At 41.8% G+C, this 24,631-nt stretch overlaps 1 protein-coding gene across 1 annotated transcript in view; it reads right to left on the bottom strand.

The window, feature by feature from the left end:
• Window positions 1–12,418, bottom strand: part of LOC124280002 (sodium-coupled monocarboxylate transporter 1-like) — a 36,184-nt gene extending 23,766 nt beyond the window's left edge. Inside the window, exons 1-5 of the mRNA XM_046715885.1 lie at window positions 12,355–12,418; window positions 8,621–8,775; window positions 8,217–8,357; window positions 5,106–5,235; window positions 1,542–1,630 (exon numbers count right to left, since the gene is read on the bottom strand). Coding sequence (XP_046571841.1) covers window positions 1,542–1,630; window positions 5,106–5,235; window positions 8,217–8,357; window positions 8,621–8,775; window positions 12,355–12,414 — 575 coding nt within the window. The 5' untranslated portion in view covers window positions 12,415–12,418. The remainder of the gene's footprint in view (window positions 1–1,541; window positions 1,631–5,105; window positions 5,236–8,216; window positions 8,358–8,620; window positions 8,776–12,354) is intronic.
• Between the last annotated feature and the right edge of the window lie 12,213 nt (window positions 12,419–24,631).

Raw genomic sequence — 24,631 nt, 5'->3', positions numbered from 1 at the left:
TTGTACCTGTGACTGTCATTGTATATTGTATATACACATATGGTATTGTTATACCTGAGGCTGTCATTGTATATTGTATATACACATATGATATTGTTGTACCTGAGGCTGTCATTGTATATTGTATATACACATACGATATTGTTATACCTGAGGCTGTCATTGTATATTGTATATACACAAATGATATTGTTGTACCTGTGACTGTCATTGTATATTGTATACACAGAAATGATATTGTTGTACCTGAGGCTGTCTTTGTATATTGTATATACACATATGATATTGTTATACCTGAGGCTGTCATTGTATATTGTATATACACATATGATATTGTTGTACCTGAGGCTGTCATTGTATGTTGTATATACACATATGATATTGTTATACCTGAGACTGTCATTGTATGTTGTATATACACATATGATATTGTTGTACCTGAGACTGTCATTGTATGTTGTTTATACACATATGATATTGTTGTACCTGAGGCTGACATTGTATATTGTATATACACAAAGTTATTGTTGTACCTGTGACTGTCATTGTATATTGTATATACACAAATGATATTGTTGTACCTGTGACTGTCTTTGTAAATTGTATATACACATATGATATTGTTATACCTGAGGCTGTCATTGTATATTGTATATACACATATGATATTGTTATACCTGAGACTGTCATTGTATGTTGTATATACACAAATGATATTGTTATACCTGAGGCTGTCATTGTATATTGTATATACACAAATGATATTGTTATACCTGAGGCTGTCATTGTATATTGTATATACACATATGATATTGTTATACCTGAGACTGTCATTGTATGTTGTATATACACAAATGATATTGTTATACCTGAGACTGTCATTGTATGTTGTATATACACAAATGATATTGTTATACCTGAGACTGTCATTGTATATTGTATATACACAAATGATATTGTTATACCTGAGGCTGTCATTGTATATTGTATGTACACATATGATATTGTTGTACCTGAGGCTGTCATTGTATATTGTATATAGACATATGATATTGTTGTACCTGAAGCTGTCATTGTATGTTGTATATAGACATATGATATTGTTGTACCTGAGGCTGTCATTGTATATTGTATATAGACATATGATATTGTTGTACCTGAGGCTGTCATTGTATATTGTATATATACATATGATATTGTTATACCTGAGACTGTCATTGTATGTTGTATATACACATACGATATTGTTGTACCTGAGGCTGACATTGTATATTGTATATACACATATGATATTGTTGTACCTGTGACTGTCATTGTTTGTTGTATTTACACATATGATATTATTGTACCTGAGGCTGTCATTGTATATTGTATATACACATATGATATTGTTATACCTGAGGCTGTCATTGTATATTGTATATACACAAATGATATTGTTGTACCTGATACTGTCACTGTATATTGTACATACACAACTGATATTGTGGTACCTGTGACTGTCTTTGTATATTGTATATACACATATGATATTGTTGTACCTGAGGCTTCCACTGAAGATACAGGAGAGGAAGATTCCAGGTAGACCAGGCAGATGTCCCAAGATGTCCATCACGAACAGAGGCAGTAACTGCAATGCCAAGGTGGGGTTTCGTATTTTCATATCGAATGATAGGAAATGATTAGCATGTTTGTGAAAGTGGATTGAATGGAATAATAGATATCTAATCGCTGTAAAGATAAAGCAAATATATTTAATGAATATTGTGCTAACCATGCACAAGTAGATTATCCTTCCTTACACTTGAATGTAAAGTTGAGACTGCACTTGACTCTATTGTATTGACTACGCAAGAAATAAGAGACATCCTATTATCAGTTGATATTTCCAAAGCCAGTGGACCAGACAAAATAGGTAACAGATTTATCAAAATGATTGCGCCATCCCTTTTTACTCCTCTTTCTAATCTATTCAATTTATCATTAGAATATTGTGAATTCCCAGCAATATGTCATTCCTATTCATAAACAAGGTAGTTTTAATGAATGTAAAAACTACAGACCAGGAGCTCTTACCAGCTGTTTATCAAAGGACGATTTGCGGGGCAGTTAGAGGAACAAGTCATGATTAAATATATATAAGGAAACTGACTCCATGCCCCTAGTTGACCGTAGACAATTTAACAAGTTATCATTATTTTACAAAATGGTTCATCATATGACACCAGTTTATTTAACAGTATCACAGTTAAGTGACCATAGATTAAGAAACAGAAATAACATTCAAATTATAAGATGTCGTAGTGATTTGTATAAGAATTCGTTTTTACCAGATACAATAGACAATGGAATGATTTGCCTGAAAATATGTACGCTATTGAAACCATAGGCCAATTCAAACATGTATTAGAATCATCAAAACCACTTAATTTTAATATATACTCTCTCCAAAAAGAAACGCATCATGAAAATAGCAATTTCATGTAGCAATGAATTAAAACGTGATTCATTTTACAAAAGGTTTTGCTCTGTTTATGAGTCCTATGGTGTTTATGTTTTGAAACATCACAACAAAACGCACCATTCGTAAAATACCCATTATTTTCAATTTCTGCGTGTAGTGTCACAGAATACACAATTTACATGCAATGCACGTGAAAGTTGGGGATCAGATAGTTTCAATGATGGGTATAAAAGTTTGATCGCTGTCTGTCGATTATTTACTGTATTTGGAATATTGTTGATGAACGCAAAATGCCACGTCTAAGTGAAGCCAACCGTCATATCGCCATTGGTTTGCTTGAAGCTGGCCAGTCTCAACGTGCAGTTGCCCGACGCATGAATGTTCACCAAAGCACCATTTCACGGCTCTGGGAGAGATATCGCCGGCAGAATGCGGTAGCAGATGCCCCTCGTAGTGGACGACCTCGAGCGACCACTGCGGCGTAGGATCGCTACATCGAGGTACATCACTTGCGTCATCGAACAGCTACGGCGACCAGTACCGCTCGAAAAATACCCAGATTGAGGAGGCTTTCTGCACAGACCGCCAGGAACAGGTTGAGAGAGGCTGGTGTACGTGCCAGAAGACGTTATTTTGCCCTTGTGTTTCGACAACCAAATCGTCAACATCGAGTTCAATGGTGCACCAACGTTCAGGCCTGGAACCTACCGAATTGGCGTAGAATCTGGTTCAGTGATGAATCACGATTTCTATTGGAACGACGCGATGGAAGAATGTGGGTGTACAGACGTCGACGTGAACGTTTTGCCGACGCTTGCGTTCCCCAGGTGGACAGATTCGGCCGGGGAAATGTTATGATGTGGGGGGTGATCACCTGCCGTAGGAGAAGTGATTTGGTGATGATCCAGGGCAACCTGACAGCTCAACGGTACTGTGACGAAATCCTACTCCCACACCTCCTTCCAATCATTGATCGCCAGAGGGAGTTGTTTCAACAGGACAATGCCAGGCCCCACACAGCACGTCACACTAGAGACTTCCTCCAGAACCACAACATCAATGTGCTCCCCTGGCCCTCAAGATCACCGGACTTAAACCCGATCGAATATCTGTGGGATGCCCTGGACAGACGGGTGCGACGCCGTAACCCTCAGCCCCAGACACTTCAGCAACTCGCACAGGCACTACAGGCAGAGTGGGCTGCGATTGGGCAACACGAGATTCTGAGACTTATTCGTTCGATGCCGAGGCGATGCCGTGCAGTTCTGGATGTCCACGGTGGTCACACGAGGTATTGACTTCAGCGCCACCACACGTCTCCATGTGACACTCAAACTGACTTTTCTCGAGTTGGTGCCAAAGACAGATCAGTCTGCATTCCCAGTGTGCAATTTCGCTATATTTCATTGACTCATAAAGCCTACAAGATGTTTTAAAATAAACATAAACATTACAGTTGAAATTCCTATATGCGTTTCTTTTTTGGGAGAGTATATTTGTTAAAAACTTTGGTACACGTTTCTGCCAAATTATCCACTCACGCCTCAGACTTGGGTGCAGTGATTTGAAAGCGCACATGTTTAAACGGCACATTTCAGTTGATCCATTCTGCTCCTGTGGTCACCCCTATGAGGATACTTTACATTACTTCTTTACTTGTCCTAATTATTCCAACATCAGATATCACATGTATTTTTACGAACATGGATATACTTTAAATTATGTCCTAAATGGCAATCCAAACAAAAATAAACTTCTTTTATACTAAAATCTGTCCATTCTTTTATAATAAATTCGCATAGGTTTGATAAATAATTAATGATGTTCAATACGCAGGTTGCTTGCTTTCCTATCATGCAGCATATTATTTAATATTTGTTTTATTCATACATCAATGAAATGGAGAGGTATTCAAATAAGCCATTACGGCTTGTTTACCAATCCTAGTTCAATTTATTTTGAATAAAATATGTTTACACTAATCGGTGTACCCCTGTCAATGACATACGATGCCGCAAGAGGTGAGGTGAAATTGGGTTTAACGTCGGTCTTGAGAATATTTCGCTCACATGACGACGTGCATGCGTGTGTATGTGTATGTGCGGCTGCTTGTACTAGCCCAGACAGAAGCTGGTTTTATAGTGCTATCCCACTGAGATACCATGCCGCAGTGAAGCATGAATACCTCACTCAGACACATTATACTGACTCCGAGCCGACCAGTCTTTGTTGTACCCATTAATGCCGAGCGCCAGGCAGGGACAACAAGTACCATATTTTAACGTCTTTTAATATGACGCGATGGGATCGAACCCGCGACCTTCCACTCTCCGGGCGGACGCTCTAACCTTTTCACGACGGAGGTGGTCCCGATGCCGCAAGAACATGTTGTTAATCATTTGCTCTACGGAGAAGTTCTGACAAAGGAGAACCAGTTTTATGTAATAATGCACCTCCTCGGTGATGCTCACCAGGTTATATGAAGAATGATGTTCTGTGCGTGACGCTCTGTCTATATTAAGGCACTTGCCACTGTATGTTCCCAGTACACTTTGACAGGTGCTGTCTGCAGCAGGCTCTCTCTTGTATCCGCTGTATAGCTAAGACTAAATAGCATATGACGTTCTACATGTCACTGTACCTCGTCCGTGCTGTTGATGAGGTTATAGTGCAGCGGATGGCAGTCTTTGTAGAAGGCAAACATCACAATCCCGATGAGGCAGCAGATACTGACAATGACAGCTAGCCCAACCGAGTTAATCCAAATAGCACTGGAAACAGGAAACAGAGATGCTGACATCGTATCAAACCAAACTGACTTTATTTTTTAGCCTCATTTTGAGCATTACATTCTGTATATTCCCCAAGTCATATCGTCCCCCATAGTGTACACCCTATCCATACTATAAAACGTTATGTACACTTGTCGAGCCTGACCATCCTGAACAATCTTTGAACTTCATCATCCAAGAGTAGCATCCTACACACTACGTGAGCCCTATAATGGCGTCATATCATTCAATACACCCCTCGTCTCATAAAGCAGCACAACACTACGCTCTTCCGAAAACAGCATATTGCCATCCCTTGTATAAAATCCCGAAACTCCCTTCATCCTAAGATGCAACCAGCAACAGCGTATATTCATGATGCCCCACCGCCATCCCTTGTATAAAATCCCGAAACTCCCTTCATCCTAAGATGCAACCAGCAACAGCGTATATTCATGATGCCCCACCGCCATCCCTTGTATAAAATCCCGAAACTCCCTTCATCCTAAGATGCAACCAGCAACAGCGTATATTCATGATGCCCCACCGCCATCCCTTGTATAAAATCCCGAAACTCCCTTCATCCTAAGATGCAACCAGCAACAGCATATATTCATGATGCCCCACCACCATCCCTTTGTATAAAATCCCGAAACTCCCTTCATTCTAAGATGCAACCAGCAACAGCATATATTCATGATGCCCCACCACCATCCCTTGTATAAAATCCCGAAACTCCCTTCATTCTAAGATGCAACCAGCAACAGCATATATTCATGATGCCCCACCACCATCCCTTGTATAAAATCCCGAAACTCCCTTCATTCTAAGATGCAACCAGCAACAGCATATATTCATGATGCCCCACCACCATCCCTTGTATAAAATCCCTGAAACTCCTTCATTCTAAGATGCAACCAGCAACAGCATATATTCATGATGCCCCACCACCATCCCTTGTATAAAATCCCGAAACTCCCTTCATTCTAAGATGCAACCAGCAACAGCATATATTCATGATGCCCCACCACCATCCCTTGTATAAAATCCCGAAACTCCTTCATTCTAAGATGCAACCAGCAACAGCATATATTCATGATGCCCCACCACCATCCCTTGTATAAAATCCCGAAACTCCCTTCATTCTAAGATGCAACCAGCAACAGCATATATTCATGATGCCCCACCACCATCCCTTGTATAAAATCCCGAAACTCCCTTCATTCTAAGATGCAACCAGCAACAGCATATATTCATGATGCCCCACCACCATCCCTTGTATAAAATCCCGAAACTCCCTTCATTCTAAGATGCAACCAGCAACAGCATATATTCATGATGCCCCACCACCATCCCTTGTATAAAATCCCGAAACTCCTTCATTCTAAGATGCAACCAGCAACAGCGTATATTCATGATGCCCCACCGCCATCCCTTGTATAAAATCCCGAAACTCCCTTCATCCTAAGATGCAACCAGCAACAGCGTATATTCATGATGCCCCACCGCCATCCCTTGTATAAAATCCCGAAACTCCCTTCATCCTAAGATGCAACCAGCAACAGCGTATATTCATGATGCCCCACCGCCATCCCTTGTATAAAATCCCGAAACTCCCTTCATCCTAAGATGCAACCAGCAACAGCATATATTCATGATGCCCCACCACCATCCGTTGTATAAAATCCCGAAACTCCCTTCATTCTAAGATGCAACCAGCAACAGCATATATTCATGATGCCCCACCACCATCCCTTGTATAAAATCCCGAAACTCCCTTCATTCTAAGATGCAACCAGCAACAGCATATATTCATGATGCCCCACCACCATCCCTTGTATAAAATCCCGAAACTCCTTCATTCTAAGATGCAACCAGCAACAGCATATATTCATGATGCCCCACCACCATCCCTTGTATAAAATCCCGAAACTCCCTTCATTCTAAGATGCAACCAGCAACAGCATATATTCATGATGCCCCACCACCATCCCTTGTATAAAATCCCGAAACTCCCTTCATTCTAAGATGCAACCAGCAACAGCATATATTCATGATGCCCCACCACCATCCCTTGTATAAAATCCCGAAACTCCTTCATTCTAAGATGCAACCAGCAACAGCATATATTCATGATGCCCCACCACCATCCCTTGTATAAAATCCCGAAACTCCCTTCATTCTAAGATGCAACCAGCAACAGCATATATTCATGATGCCCCACCACCATCCCTTGTATAAAATCCTGAAACTCCCTTCATTCTAAGATGCAACCAGCAACAGCATATATTCATGATGCCCCACCACCATCCCTTGTATAAAATCCGAAACTCCCTTCATCCTAAGATGCAACCAGCAACAGCATATATTCATGATGCCCCACCGCCATCCCTTGTATAAAATCCCGAAACTCCCCTTCATTCTAAGATGCAACCAGCAACAGCATATATTCATGATGCCCCACCACCATCCCTTGTATAAAATCCCGAAACTCCCTTCATTCTAAGATGCAACCAGCAACAGCATATATTCATGATGCCCCACCACCATCCCTTGTATAAAATCCCGAAACTCCCTTTCATGCTAAGATGCAACCAGCAACAGCATATATTCATGATGCCCCACCGCCATCCCTTGTATAAAATCCCGAAACTCCCTTCATTCTAAGATGCAACCAGCAACAGCATATATTCATGATGCCCCACCACCATCCCTTGTATAAAATCCCGAAACTCCCTTCATTCTAAGATGCAACCAGCAACAGCATATATTCATGATGCCCCACCGCCATCCCTTGTATAAAATCCCGAAACTCCCTTCATCCTAAGATGCAACCAGCAACAGCATATATTCATGATGCCCCACCACCATCCCTTGTATAAAATCCCGAAACTCCCTTCATTCTAAGATGCAACCAGCAACAGCATATATTCATGATGCCCCACACACCAACATTCCTACACAGCAATGGTCACACGTACACCTGGGCTCTCTTCAGCGTCGGGCAGGCGAGGAGTCGCTGTATCTGGCACTGGTTCACGGCGTAGTAGGACATCCACATCATGCCGCCCCCAATCGCCACGGACCAGAAGGAATGCCGAGTAGTAGGGCTCGCGCTGAAACTGATGGCATTGGCGGATCCAGAGGGGGGATTCAGGGGGTTCGACCACATTGAAGTTAATGTTTTGCAATGGCGGGGCCAAGGTGGAGTTCGAACGCCCCGACCCCCAACCCCCCTTTTTTTATTACTATAAAGTAACATTCCAATACTGCAATGTATTATCAACAGACATGTACATACTTGCAAACAATCTAAGCACAAAAACATATTTGACGTTTACGAACAGCTGAGGTTGCTGAGGCTGCAAATGAGTGGCATCCTTACTCGTGGAAGTAGACGCGACTGTGCTCACTAGCTACCTCCCAGGCATTATGAAGGCCATCAGTGACAACAGTGCCTTGGATGAAGACCGACAACAGGCCAACAAGGATGAGAAGCGCCTGGAAACTGTCTGCCCATAGAACAGCCTTCATTCCGCCCTGGAACACACGTCATACATATTACACGAGCACGGAAGACATATCAGCCTTCACACAAACACGTGTACATTTACATACATCAAGGCGCACACAGGCACACATCATCAATGTGAATAATGTGAACAGTCTTACCCGTCTAACCATTAATTTGAATACAGTGTAGAGTGGACTGTCCTAAACGGCTCCTCACCATCAGTGTAAATAGAGTGGACTGTCCTAAACGGCTACTCACCATCAATGTAAATAGAGTGGACTGTCCTAAACGGCTCCTCACCATCAGTGTAAATAGAGTGGACTGTCCTAAACGGCTCCTCACCATCAGCGTAAATAGAGTGAACTGTCCTAAACGGCTCCTCACCATCAATGTAAGTAGAGTGGACTGTCCTAAACGGCTCCTCACCATCAGTGTAAATAGAGTGAACTGTCCTAAACGGCTACTCACCATCAGTGTAAATAGATTGGACTGTCCTAAACGGCTACTCACCATCAGTGTAAATAGAGCGAACTGTCCTAAACGGCTACTCACCATCAGTGTAAATAGAGTGGACTGTCCTAAACGGCTCCTCACCATCAATGTAAATAGAGTGGACTGTCCTAAACGGCTACTCACCATCAGTGTAAATAGAGTGGACTGTCCTAAACGGCTCCTCACCATCAGTGTAAATAGAGTGAACTGTCCTAAACGGCAACTCACCATCAATGTAAATAGAGTGGACTGTCCTAAACGGCTACTCATCATCAGTGTAAATAGAGTGAACTGTCCTAAACGGCTCCTCACCATCAATGTAAGTAGAGTGGACTGTCCTAAACGGCTCCTCACCATCAGTGTAAATAGAGTGAACTGTCCTAAACGGCTACTCACCATCAGTGTAAATAGAGTGGACTGTCCTAAACGGCTACTCACCATCAGTGTAAATAGAATGAACTGTCCTAAACGGCTACTCACCATCAGTGTAAATAGAGTGAACTGTCCTAAACGGCTCCTCACCATCAGTGTAAATAGAGTGGACTGTCCTAAACGGCTACTCACCATCAGTGTAAATAGAGTGAACTGTCCTAAACGGCTACTCACCATCAGTGTAAATAGAGTGGACTGTCCTAAACGGCTCCTCACCATCGGTGTAAATAGAGTGAACTGTCCTAAACGGCTACTCACCATCAATGTAAATAGAGTGGACTGTCCTAAACGGCTACTCACCATCAGTGTAAATAGAGTGAACTGTCCTAAACGGCTCCTCACCATCAATGTAAGTAGAGTGGACTGTCCTAAACGGCTCCTCACCATCAGTGTAAATAGAGTGAACTGTCCTAAACGGCTACTCACCATCAGTGTAAATAGAGTGGACTGTCCTAAACGGCTACTCACCATCAGTGTAAATAGAATGAACTGTCCTAAACGGCTACTCACCATCAGTGTAAATAGAGTGAACTGTCCTAAACGGCTACTCACCATCAGTGTAAATAGAGTGGACTGTCCTAAACGGCTACTCACCATCAGTGTAAATAGAGTGAACTGTCCTAAACGGCTACTCACCATCAGTGTAAATAGAGTGGACTGTCCTAAACGGCTACTCACCATCAGTGTAAATAGAGTGAACTGTCCTAAACGGCTACTCACCATCAGTGTAAATAGAGTGGACTGTCCTAAACGGCTCCTCACCATCAGTGTAAATAGAGTGAACTGTCCTAAACGGCTACTCACCATCAGTGTAAATAGAGTGGACTGTCCTAAACGGCTACTCACCATCAGTGTAAATAGAGTGGACTGTCCTAAACGGCTCCTCACCATCAGTGTTAATAGAGTGGACTGTCCTAAACGGCTCCTCACCATCAGTGTAAATAGAGTGGACTGTCCTAAACGGCTCCTCACCATCAGTGTAAATAGAGCGAACTGTCCTAAACGGCTCCTCACCATCAATGTAAGTAGAGTGGACTGTCCTAAACGGCTCCTCACCATCAGTGTAAATAGAGTGAACTGTCCTAAACGGCTACTCACCATCAGTGTAAATAGAGTGGACTGTCCTAAACGGCTACTCACCATCAGTGTAAATAGAGTGAACTGTCCTAAACGGCTCCTCACCATCAGTGTAAATAGAGTGAACTGTCCTAAACGGCTCCTCACCATCAGTGTAAATAGAGTGGACTGTCCTAAACGGCTCCTCACCATCAGTGTAAATAGAGTGAACTGTCCTAAACGGCTACTCACCATCAGTGTAAATAGAGTGGACTGTCCTAAACGGCTCCTCACCATCAGTGTAAATAGAGTGGACTGTCCTAAACGGCTCCTCACCATCAGTGTAAATAGAGTGGACTGTCCTAAACGGCTACTCACCATCAGTGTAAATAGAGTGGACTGTCCTAAACGGCTCCTCACCATCAATGTAAATAGAGTGGACTGTCCTAAACGGCTACTCACCATCAATGTAAATAGAGCGGACTGTCCTAAACGGCTCCTCACCATCAGTGTAAATAGAGTGGACTGTCCTAAACGGCTACTCACCATCAATGTAAATAGAGTGGACTGTCCTAAACGGCTACTCACCATCAGTGTAAATAGAGTGAACTGTCCAAAACGGCTACTCACCATCAGTGTAAATAGAGTGGACTGTCCTAAACGGCTACTCACCATCAATGTAAATAGAGTGGACGCTCCTAAACGGCTACTCACCATCAGTGTAAATAGAGTGGACTGTCCTAAACGGCTCCTCGCCATCAATGTAAATAGAGTGGACTGTCCTAAACGGCTCCTCACCATCAGTGTTAATAGAGTGAACTGTCCTAAACGGCTCCTCACCATCAATGTAAATAGAGTGGACTGTCCTAAACGGCTCCTCATCATCAGTGTAAATAGAGTGGACTGTCCTAAACGGCTCCTCACCATCAGTGTAAATAGAGTGGACTGTCCTAAACGGCTACTCACCATCAGTGTAAATAGAGTGGACTGTCCTAAACGGCTCCTCACCATCAGTGTAAATAGAGTGAACTGTCCTAAACGGCTCCTCACCATCAGTGTAAATAGCATGAACTGTCCTGACGGGCAACTCACCATCAATGTAAATAGCGTGAACTGTCCTGACGGGCTACTCACCATCAATGTAAATAGCGTGAACTGTCTTGACGGGCTACTCACCATCAATGGGAATCGTGTTTAAAGTCCTACCCGAATACTTAGCATGAACACTTATGGGACGTAGGGTCCTGCTGAGGTATTTCATCATGATTACTTACGGTACGACCAGTTCTGACAATGTTCTAACCATCAAAGCTTACGGTACGAAGACCCGGGTTCGATTCCCCACATGGGCACAATGTGTTAAGCCCATTTCTGGTGTCCCCCGCCGTGATATTGCTGAAATATTGCTAAAAGCGGCGTAAAACTAAACTCAGTCAGTCAGTCAGACAATGTTCTAACCATCAAAGCTTACGGTACAACCAGTTCTGACAATGTTCTAACCATCAAAGCTTACGGTACGACCAGTTCTGACAATGTTCTAACCATCAAAGCTTACGGTACGACCAGTTCTGACAATGTTCTAACCATCAAAGCTTACGGGTGACCAACTGGCGCACTGAACTCACCATGGACGTGTACAGGGTCACCAGACCGCCTACAGTCAGAATGGACACCCAAAGCTCCATTCCTGTCACTACAACAACAAACATTTAGTGTTTACTTATCACCAACATAGCAAGCAAATATACAATGCAATGTTGGCAGAAATGTAAAGATAACAATATGCACAGGAACACATTAGCACTTGATCCAACATACAAGGAACTACAACAGAAGCATATCATCGAGTACACGCTGAAAAGGGATACTATACAGTATATATACAACATGGCGTGGTCTGAAGTTTGTTATCTGCTGTCTAACAAATATGTACTCAGATACAAAATACAACGTGGTCAAATGCAATTTAATTTCTAGTGCGATACACTGACCACGTGGTCAGATTCAATACACATCTGGGGTGATCACCTGGAAGGGACAGACTACGTTGCGTTATTTACACACTATCATGTAGTATATAAAGAATGACTCGCTGCAGTAGCAAGTATAGATGTAAGCATCATATTGTAACAGAATACCATATTGTAACCGAATACCATATTGTAACAGAATACCATATTGTTGCAGAGTACAGAATTCCTGTTCGTAGATACAGAATATCTTGACAATAATGATGTTTCAGGTAAATTATAGCGGCAAAACACTTTCCACAAGAAATATCTGCCCGGAGAAGAGTCAGTTGTACTATTGTGAATATATCATTCGAGGTGTTTATGAATGACTATCAGATATGTACGATAAGTGGTGTTTGTGAAACGCTGAGCGTATCCTGCCTAGTCTGTGGCACCGATCACAAACACGTGCAAAGGCTAGGCAAATGTTCATCTGTTCTTTCGGAAACAGATGGTACAAACCAAAATAGGATTTTGCATTGGACATCATTCTGATAATGATGTGTTAAATATGGTACAGCCCCCCATATGGGCCTTTGTCATATTTTAGGGTTTACTGAGTCCTTAGATAGTTTAGCCTTGATAGAACAAGCTGTGAGCAACAGTAGTGTGACGCCCTTAGGCGGGTTAGGAATATGCTCGATTGTACCTGCAAAGTTTTAAAATGTAATCTCCAAAGGCTGTTGGAATATCTCTTGAAATAAAGGAAATAATGAAAATACAGTTAGCCATTTGAAAGTTGAAAACATCATACTCTACAGCCTTGTGGAGAGGAGGTTTGTCACACTGAATCTTTATGCTCAGGTCTAAATATGAAACAAATGATCCATTATTTCAAGTTCAGGTGGGTAAATCATTGGAAGGAATTGGCTATCTTTTTGGACGATATTAGATCATCGATATACCTGACTCTGGCGTTAAAAGTCTTGGCCAAATAATATTCTTTTATTTTTGCCTACCCGAGCAGTAATTTGGATTCACATACATAAATATCCGCAAGGAAGTGGAACAGTTTGTGTCCGCTTTCTATGCACTTTGTACATAGTTTTTAATGAGGAAATCCATCGTTTTCTATGCTCAATTGGACGTAGTTCTCAATGAGGAAATCCATCGTATTCTATGCTCAATTGTACGTAGTTCTCAATGAGGAAATCCACCGTATTCTATGCACAGTTGGGCGTAGTTCTCAATGAGGAAATCCACCGTATTCTATGCACAATTGTACGTAGTTATCAATCAGGAAATCCACCGTACTCTATGCACAATTGTACGTAGTTATCAATCAGGAAATCCACCGTATTCTATGCACAATTGTACGTAGTTATCAATCAGGAAATCCACCGTTTTCTATGCTCATTTGTACTTAGTTCTCAATGAGGAAATCCACCATTTTACATATGGTTTTCCCAGTAGCTACAGATGGCATTTGCTCTCACATTTGTCGTTAGCTTAAGAATGTCGTGTTAAGAATATCGTGTTGTTATATGATAATATTATGTTGTTAGATGAGAATATCGTGTTGTTAGATAAGAATATCGTGTTGGTAGATGAGAATACCGTGTTGTTAAATTAGAATATTATGTTGTTAGATGGGAATACCTTGTTGTTAGATGAGAATACATTGTTGTTAGATGAGAGTATCGTGTTGTTAGATGGGAATATTATGTTGTTAGATTAGAATACCGTGTTGTTAGATGGGAATATTATGTTGTTAGATTAGATTATCGTGTTGTTAGATGAGAATACCTTGTTGTTAGATGAGAATACATTGTTGTTAGATGAGAATACATTGTTGTTAGATTAGATTATCGTGTTCTTAGATGAGAATATCGTATTGTTGTAAGATGAGAATACCTTGTTAGATGAGAATACATTGTTTTTAGATGAGAGTATCGTGTTGTTAGATGGGAATATTATGTTGTTAGATGAGAATACCGTGTTGTTAGATTAGATTATCGTGTTGTTAGATGAGAATACATTGTTGTGAGATGAGAATACATTGTTGTTAGATGAGAATACCTTGTTAGATGGGAATACCTTGTTGTTAGATGAGAATACATTGTTGTTAGATGAGAGTATCGTGTTGTTAGATGGGAATATTATGTTGTTAGATGAGAATACCGTGTTGTTAGATTAGATTATCGTGTTGTTAGATGAGAATACATTGTTGTTAGATGAGAATACATTTATGTTAGATGAGAATATTGTGTTGTTATATGAGAATATTATGTTGTTATATGAGAATATCGTGTTGTTTGATGAGAATACATTTATGTTAGATGAGAATATTGTGTTGTTAGATGAGAATACCATGTTGTTAGATGAGAATACCATGTTGTTGGATAAGAATATCGTGTTGTTAGATGAGAATACCATGTTGTTAGATGAGAATATCATGTTGTTAGATAAGAATATTGTGTTGTTAGACTTGAATACCTTGTCGTTATATGGAATGCCACCGTAGTTTGTACAGAATGCGCTATAGCTTCTTGAAGGATATGACCATGTACATGCACTGTGCCACGCTGTGGGATTGGGACAGAATATTAAAATGTTCATAGATGGGAGACCAATTTCGTGATTCAGCATGCCATGATGTTAGACACTGTATACTTTATGGTGCATAAATAACATAACCTGCTTGGTTGTGGAGTACAGTTCATTGTGTGGTAGACATGACAAAAGCAATACTATACATTTATCTGGAGATTTGGAATCTACAATAAGCCGTGAAACATTCAGCGAGAGTTATACAACAGCTGTCATACGCTACCTGATTTCAGAGCTAAAGATGGCGCGTAGAGAACAAAGGAGAGGTAGACAATCTGAAATGGAACCAAATGATGATTAGCAAGTTTACTAAAGAGTGTCATATGTGATATTCCATGTGTGACGATGGTACATAATTATTTGTACGGAAGTTGACACTATGTTACCAAACTCACCGTTTGAAATAACCAATTGAGCGACGCTAAAATGTCGACTTCTTTTTTTTCCACTTTTATTGGTGGATTGTGTACTGAAATTGTAGAAAGTGTTAAATTTCATGTAGAGCTGTTTCATGATTTTTTTTTTAGAGATATTGCTATTACTTTTTGCAGATGATGTCATTCTCTGCGATAAAACCAATCACAGCAAAACTAACTTGGTTTCCGCAATCCGGAAACCTGATGGAAAGTGGACTGAAACTTAAGTTTCCACCTAGAATCCAGTGAGTTTCCGTTCTTACCCACTTTCTGAGGGTTTCCTCAGGGTATCCGTTACCAAACCTCCGACAGTTTCAGTTAACTTAGAATCCACCAGGTTTCCACAAGGTTTCAGTTACTGTTCTGTTTAGAAGGGGTGGGCGATTAGCAGCTAAACAGAGACTCACATTACAAAGACTTTGTTATTGATGTTGTGAATTCATATAAAGATAAAAAATGTTCATGAATTATGTTTACAAACTTTACCTCAGTAGTACAGGTAGTTTCATAGTATGCAAGTACAGTGTTTCCTTGATCACATTGTCAAATACCATGCTATTCCCAAATATGTAAAATGGTCAAACTAAGCATGTATATGAAGTGTTACATGTTTGCAGAGTTTACCTCAGCAGTACACAGTACAGTACAAATAGCTTCATTGTACACAAGTACAGTGTTTCCTTGATCACATTGTCAAATACCATGCTATTCCCAAATATGTAAAATGGTCAAACTAAGCATGTATATGAAGTGTTACATGTTTGCAGAGTTTACCTCAGTAGTACAGTGTTTCCTGCTTCATTGTACACAAGAACAGTGTTTCCTGTTATAATAGGTCAGGACAAAATGTTCTTTATTACGCTAAGCGAACTGTATTTCTTTTCTAGGATGCCACATTTAATACACAAAGGGATTAATCCAGGTAGAACACAAGCAGAAAAACAACGATAGGGCTAACTATGGGGACGCGGTGGGCGAGCTGGCTAGTTGCCTGGATATGTGCGCTATATAAATATACTATAATAATAACTAATGGGCTCTTCCAGTCACAAGTTGAGCACGGTTTACGTTCGGGTTAAATGTCTTCTCTTCTCTATATTATTTTAGTTACGTCTGTGATTATTGTAATCACATTGGGAAATGTAAACGTCGCACTTCTGCTACCAACCTAACGTTTGGTCACGCGACATTCTACGGATGCATTGTGGGACTGTGGCCATAGCCTCAGTCAGCGAACATTGCGATTCGAGCTGAGACATTTATCCGTCGAAAATTGTAAAACGTAATGTTTTCACCAGTGATGTCGGCGCCTTTGATCTTTTAGTGAATCATCTTACAAAGATATACATGTATGCTCAACTTTAAGGTGAATATCACATGCATTCAAGATAAAATCATAACACTTTGCACCTTTCTTAACTCATTACAGTGGGTTTATCTATTTTTAACATATCCTGGTATTTCTTTATAGCCTGGATTAACCCTTGATAATGAAGGAAGTTGACATCAAGTTCTAAATTGTATTGGAATTGTTTAAGTGATAGGTAGTTTTCTTCAGGATTTATAAAGTCTCGTACTTTATTTCTCTAATCATTTAGAATGATAGATAATCTCCTTGTCAATGGTGATGTCTTTGTTGTAAAAGACAGGTTCTGTTATAAAGTCATCAAATTATTCAGGCTGTAGTTTTTAGAACTTATCAAATGAAAGGCAGCATCCAACCAAAAAATGTTATTTATTTTTATAATGCTTTAGCTGGGAAAGTACTGCCAATGTGCCTAGATTCTGACAGGTAGGAAAATAAGCAAAACAATGTTTTCCATTTAGATTTTTTTGTGATGTCCCAAAATCTTCTTATCCATGGGAGCTTCAATGAATCTGCGTAGGACAAAATACATACAAAGACCACCCTCCTTCACATGTTGCACATAACAGGCCTTTTAATCTTGTCTGATAAGGAAACAGCAGTTTTACCCAAATTCAAAGAATAATTAAAAAGTACTCCAAGAAACTATTCTTCGTCTACTTATCCAGTCTGTGCCGAGACGGCGCCGAGCAGTAATTGCTGCCAGTGGTAGCCTTACAAAGTACTGACTTTGAGGCCATCTTGTGGACTCAAGTAAACAGAAACACTTCAATAAAGGCTGCCTTATGATTTTTTACCTGTTTACCACTAAAAAATTACATGAAATAATTGCTCTTAAACTAACGCAAAAAAAATCTTCTAAAAATCTCTTTTGAATTCATTTTTATTAAAGAGTGTATATTATATGGGAAAATTCTATAAAATTCGTAAGGGTTATCCAATAAATATGAGATACATATTTAACAAACCAACTGGTCAAAGCTCCCTTCTGTCCATCGCAGCATTTACCACGAAGAGTAAAAATCATTCGTACGCCCAGAGCCGCCTCTATTTACAAGGCATTCTCGATTTCGACGAGGTGCCAAGTTCGTTGACGGTGACGTAAATATTCGTGAATAACAGGTGAAGGTGTTTTGCTAGTTACAGCGATCCCACATCGTTACTGAGTCATCCCCGAAAGTTTCGTTCTGTCAAGAGTTAACGCCATGGAAAAGCTCCTTCCGTTAACGCCACACTATGTTGCGCCTGTCAAGGGAGTTCAAATATACCTGGATTCATCCCTAAAACATAACGGTTGTCCGACGGCGATTTGTACAGCAATGTCGCTCTTGACACACACGACATGCACATCCCACAACTTGGTGTGCAAATAATATCACCCAAAATGGAATATCTCTTCTTTTCAATATTACAGCAAACACACGTGTCTTCAAAGTACGAAATTTTCGAGTTTAATTATTTACCTTCCGACTTGCCGCCTCCACCCGAGCCCTGCTGCAAAACCGCCTGCTCACCACACCCAAGGGGCTCATGTACACATATATATATACTTATACGACGGCCACCAACAACGCCCATTGGCTGGCGATGCTGTAGTCGGTACCTGTCAGTTAAGAGGCAATCGAATAGGAAATAAACAGCTTGGTCATGAGAGTCGTATTGCGGCTCCACAGGTAGACATTATGCTGGTGCAGTCATGCTTGTTATGGCCGGCTATTCGTGCGGTGCAACAGAGGGCCTCTGAACCAGACACCCCAGCTTCTGTTGTCCAGCTTAATTGATGGCAATAAAAATGCAATGATACACGGATGTGAATGAGAACTTGGGTACAGTATATTGTTTGCAGCTCCATGTCAGGGTGAATACATCACCATTTAACAAGCGACTGTAATTGCCTTGTGAACATTTATATAGAAAGACGAACATATTGGAACAAATTTGCAGATGACTAAGTAGCACTACAATAGGTAATCAGTGCCTACCTGCCGAATGACTTGATTATATTGACCATTTGTGTCACTGTGTGTGTAGACACATGTTGTGCTCATATGTGTAGACATATAGACACACGTTGCGTTGGTGTGTCTATAGACACATTTTGTGCTGATATGTGCAGACATATAGACACATGTTGCGTTGGTGTGTCTATAGACACATGTTGTGCTGATATGTGTTGACATATAGACACAGGTTGTGGTGTTATGTGTAGCATATAAACACATGTTGTGCTGATATATGTTGACATATAGGTACATGCTGTGCTGGTGTAAGTAGACACCTGTCGTGTTAGTTTGTGCAGACACATGTTGTGCTGGTGTGAAGACACCTCTCATTTGTGTCACCGTTTGTGTAGACACATGTTGTGCTCATATGTGTAGACATATAGACACACGTTGCGTTGGTGTGTCTATAGACACATGTTGTGCTGATATGTGCAGACATATAGACATATGTTGCGTTGGTGTGTCTATAGACACAGGTTGTGCTGTTATGTGTAGCATATAGACACAGGTTGTGCTGATATATGTTGACATATAGGTACATGCTGTGCTGGTGTGTGTAGACACCTGTCGTGTTAGTTTGTGCAGACACATGTTGTGCTGGTGTGTAGACACCTGTCGTTTTCGTTTGTGTAGACACATGTTGTGATCATATGTGTAGACATATAGACACTCGTTGCGTTGGTGTGTCTATAGACACATGTTGTGATGATATGTGTTGAAATATAGACACAGGTTTTGCTGTTATGTGTAGCATATAGGCATATGCTGTGCTGGTATGTGTAGATTCCTGTTATGTTGGGTTCTGTAGAGACATCTTGTGTCTGTGTGTGTAGACACCTGTCGTGCTGGTGTGTTTAGACACCTGACGTGTTGGTGTGTACAGACACCAGTCGCGTTGGTGTGTCTATGGACACCTGTCGTGATGGTATGTGTAGACACATGTTTTGCTGGTGTGTGTAGACACCTGTTGTGTTGGTGTGTGTAGACACATGTTTTGCTGGTGTGTGTAGACACCTGTCGTGTTGGTGTGTGTAGACACATGTTGTTCTGATGTGTGTAGACACATGTTGTGCTGGTTTCTGTAGAGACATGTTGCGCTGGCGTGTGTAAACCCTGCTGTGTTGGTGAGTGTAGACACCTGTCGTGTTGGTGTGTGTGGACACCTGTCGTGTTGATGTGTATAGACACATGTCGTGTTCGTGTGTGCAGACTCCTGTCGTGTTGGTGTGAGTAGACCCCTGTCCTGTTCGTGTATGTAGAATCATGTTATGTTGGTGTGCATAGGCACTTGTCGTTTTGGTGTGTGTAAACACCTGTCGTGTTGGTGTGTGTAGACACCTGGCCTGTTTTCCTGTGTAGACACATGTTGTGTTGGTGTGTGTAGACACCTGCTGTGATGATGTGTGTTGACACCTGTCGTGAAGGTGTGTGTAGACACCTGTCGTGCTGGTGTGTGTAGACACATGTTGTGCTGGTGTGTGTAGACACCTGTAGTGCTGGTGTGTGTAGACACCTGCAGTGCTGGTGTGTAGACACATGGTGTGCAGGTGTGTGTAGACACATGGTGTGTTGGTGTGTGTAGACACCTGTAGTGCTGGTGTGTAGACACATGTTGTGCTGGTGTGTGTAGACACATGTTGTGTTGGTGTGTGTAGATATCTGTAGTGCTGGTGAGTAGACACATGTTGTGCAGGCGTATGTAAACACATGTTGTGTTTGTGTGTGTAGACGCATGTTATGTTGGTGTGTGTAGACACATGGTGTGTTGGTGTGTGTAGACACCTGTAGTGCTGGTGTATGTAGACACCTGTAGTGCTGGTGTGTGTAGACACCTGCAGTGCTGGTTTGTAGACACATGGTGTGCAGGTGTGTTTAGACACCTGTTGTGTTGGTGTGTGTAGACACCTGTCGTGTTGATGTGTGTAGACATAATGGCGTGTTGGTGTGAGTAGACCCCTGTCCTGTTCGTGTATGTAGAATCATGTTATGTTGGTGTGCATAGGCACTTGTTTTGGTGTGTGTAAACACCAGTCGTGTTGGTGTGTGTAGACACCTGGCCTGTTTTCCTGTGTAGACACATGTTGTGTTGGTGTGTGTAGACACCTGCTATGATGATGTGTGTAGACACCTGTCGTGAAGGTGTGTGTAGACACCTGTAGTGTTGGTGTGTGTAGACACATGTCGTGTTTGTGTGTGTAGACACCTGTCGTGTTGGTACGTGGAGACATCTGTCGTGTTGGTGTGTGTAGATACCTGTCGTGTTGATGTGCGTAGACACCTGTCGTGATGGTGTGTTTAGACACCTGTCGTGATGGTGTGTGTTGACACCTGTTGTGATGGTGTGTGTAGACATATGTTGTGGAGGTGTGTGTCAATACATGTCGTGCTGGTATGTGTAGACATCTGTCGAGTTACTGTGTGTAGACACCTGCAGTGCTGGTGTGTAGACACATGGTGTGCAGGTGTGTGTAGACACATGGTGTGTTGGTGTGTGTAGACACCTGTAGTGCTGGTGTGTGTAGACACCTGCAGTGCTGGTGTGTAGACACATGGTGTGCAGGTGTGTGTAGACACATGTAGTGCTGGTGTGTAGACACATGTTGTGCAGGTGTGTGTAGACACATGTTGTGTTGATGTGTGTAGACACCTGTAGTGCTGGTGAGTAGACACATGTTGTGCAGGTGTATGTAAACACATGTTATGTTTGTGTGTGTAGACACATGTTGTGCAGGTGTGTGTAGACGCATGTTGTGGTGGTGTGTGTAGACACATGCTGTGTTGGTGTGTTTAGACACATGTTGTGTTGGTGTTTGTAGACACATGCTGTGTTGGTGTGTGTAGACACATGTTGTGTTGGTGTGTTTAGACGCATGTTGTGTTGGTGTGTGTAGACACATGTTTTGCTGGTGTGTCCATACCTGCATACCTTAGTGTTACCTGAAACTGACTTGTAGCTTAACCTTGCATGCCTTGGTGTCACGTGAAACTGACGGTCATCAAAGACAATCGTCCCTTCAAATGCTAATTGTACATTTGATTTGTCTATAATATGCAAACAAGTGGAACAGGTGATATGGCGTCAAAGAGAGGTAGACAACTTACCGGAACTTGTGTAGACTGCTGATAGACCGAGAGAGGCCACACAGGACATTCACAGGGTCATAACATAGGGTAATGGCTTTCAGCAGCAGATGCCAGCAGTGGAGGGGCAGTCACAGGGTCTTCCCGCAGAAACGGGTTAAAGGCGGACAGTCAGTCGCCATATAGAAAGCAAGTTAAACATACGGCAGCACAAACAAAATACAAGGAGGAAGGATATACTAGGACGACAAAACTAACCGGAAATGGTACAGAACAGCAAGTGATAACAAACAGTAACATGGAACATGACATATCACATTTTCAAGCAGCACCAGATGTCATGGGGCAGTGTTATTCCTTGTGTCGGAATGTCCTCAGTGTAATACGTTGTACATGTAGAGGTCCAGTGAGGGCCAGTGATGTCTTATACTTGTGTTATACCTAGGTGAACATTATCATCTCTGTCATAATTGTATCACATTGTAGAACAGCATTACAAATCAAACCGGAGAGCATGACAGAGTGTCGCAACGAACGGAAGCTTGTCAATGCCTTGTTTCGTAACCTGTATGTCTCAGTCCATCACAATCCCTTGTCTCGTCCCTTGCATGTCTCAGTCCATCACAATCCCATGTCTCGTAACCTGTATGTCTCAGGCCACAATCCCTTGTCTCGTAACCTGTATGTCTCAGTCCATCACAATCCCTTGTCTCGTAACCTGTATGTCTCAGTCCATCACAATCCCTTGTCTCGTCACTTATATGTCTGTCCATCACAATCCCTTGTCTCGTCACTTACATGTCTCAGTCCATCACAATCCCTTGTCTAGTCCCCTATATATCACAGTCCATCACAATCCCTTGTCTAGTCCCCCATATATCTCAGTCCATCACAATCTCTTGTCTCGTCACTTACATGTCTCAGTCCATCAGAATCCCTTGTCTCGTAACCTGTATGTCTCAGTCTATCACAATCTCTTTGTCTCGTCACTTACATGTCTCTCAGTATGCTGTTGATCACTGGATTGTCTGGTCCAGACTCGATTATTTACAGACCGCCGCCATGTAGCTGGAATATTGCTGAGTGCGGCGTAAAACCAAACTCACTCACTCACACAGTCCATCACAATCCCTTTGTCTCTGTGCCCTGTATATCACAGTCCATCACAATCCCTTGTCTTGTCCCCTATATATCACAGTCCATCACAATCCCTTGTCTTGTCCCCTGTATATCACAGTCCATCACAATCCCTTGTCTTGTCCCCTATATATCACAGTCCATCACAATCCCTTGTCTTGTCCCCTGTATATCACAGTCCATCACAATCCCTTGTCTTGTCCCCTATATATCACAGTCCATAACAATCCCTTGTCTTGTCCCCTATATATCACAGTCCATAACAATCCCTTGTCTTGTCCCCTGTATATCACAGTCCAACGTAATCCCTTGTCTTGTCCCCTGTATATCACAGTCCATCACAATCCCTTTTCTTGTCCCCTATATATCACAGTCCATCACAATCCCTTGTCCTGTGCCCTATATATCACAGTCCATCACAATCCCTTGTCTTGTCCCCTATATATCACAGTCCATCACAATCCCTTGTCTTGTCCCCTATATATCACAGTCCATCACAATCCCTTGTCCTGTGCCCTATATATCACAGTCCATCACAATCCCTTGTCCTGTGCCCTATATATCACAGTCCATCACAATCCCTTGTCCTGTGCCCTATATATCACAGTCCATCACAATCCCTTGTCCTGTGCCCTATATATCACAGTCCATCACAATCCCTTGTCTTGTGCCCTATATATCACAGTCCATCACAATCCCTTGTCTTGTCCCCTATATATCACAGTCCATAACAATCCCTTGTCCTGTGCCCTATATATCACAGTCCATAACAATCCCTTGTCCTGTGCCCTATATATCACAGTCCATCACAATCCCTTGTCCTTTGCCCTATATATCACAGTCCATCACAATCCCTTGTCCTGTGCCCTATATATCTCAGTGGATTAAGGGCCTGCTGATTAAAGCGTTCGTTCATCACGCCGAAGACCCAGATTCGATTCCCTACATGGGCCTTGTCTCGCCGCCTGTATCTCTCAGTAGATGTCAAGGCCTTTTTTGGTCCACTGTACATCTCCCTAGATGGCAAGGATTTGTCTAGTAACGTGTATATCTCACTAGATGACAAGGCCTTGTCTAGTAACGTGTATATCTCCCTAGATGACAAGGCTTTGTCTAGTAACGTGTATATCTCAGTATATGACAATGGGTCCACAGTATATAACTGCTTGTATAGGCTTTGTCTCCTCCCCTGAATCTCTCAGTTCATGACAACGCCTTTGTCATTGTCCATGACATTGGTATTGTAAGCAATAGAGTTGGTCGTTTTGTGCAGGTAATTTAGCAACTGTCCGGTCTGTTGGTGACGCTGATATCATGGAGCAATAGTGTTGGCCTAT

Source organism: Haliotis rubra, unplaced genomic scaffold (assembly GCF_003918875.1).
Source record: "Haliotis rubra isolate DU_JTF1 unplaced genomic scaffold, ASM391887v1 Scf1070, whole genome shotgun sequence".
NCBI classification, from domain to species: Eukaryota; Metazoa; Mollusca; class Gastropoda; order Lepetellida; family Haliotidae; genus Haliotis; species Haliotis rubra.
The sequence above is the reverse complement of the archived record's forward strand: the minus strand, read 5'-3'. Positions and strand labels throughout refer to the sequence as shown.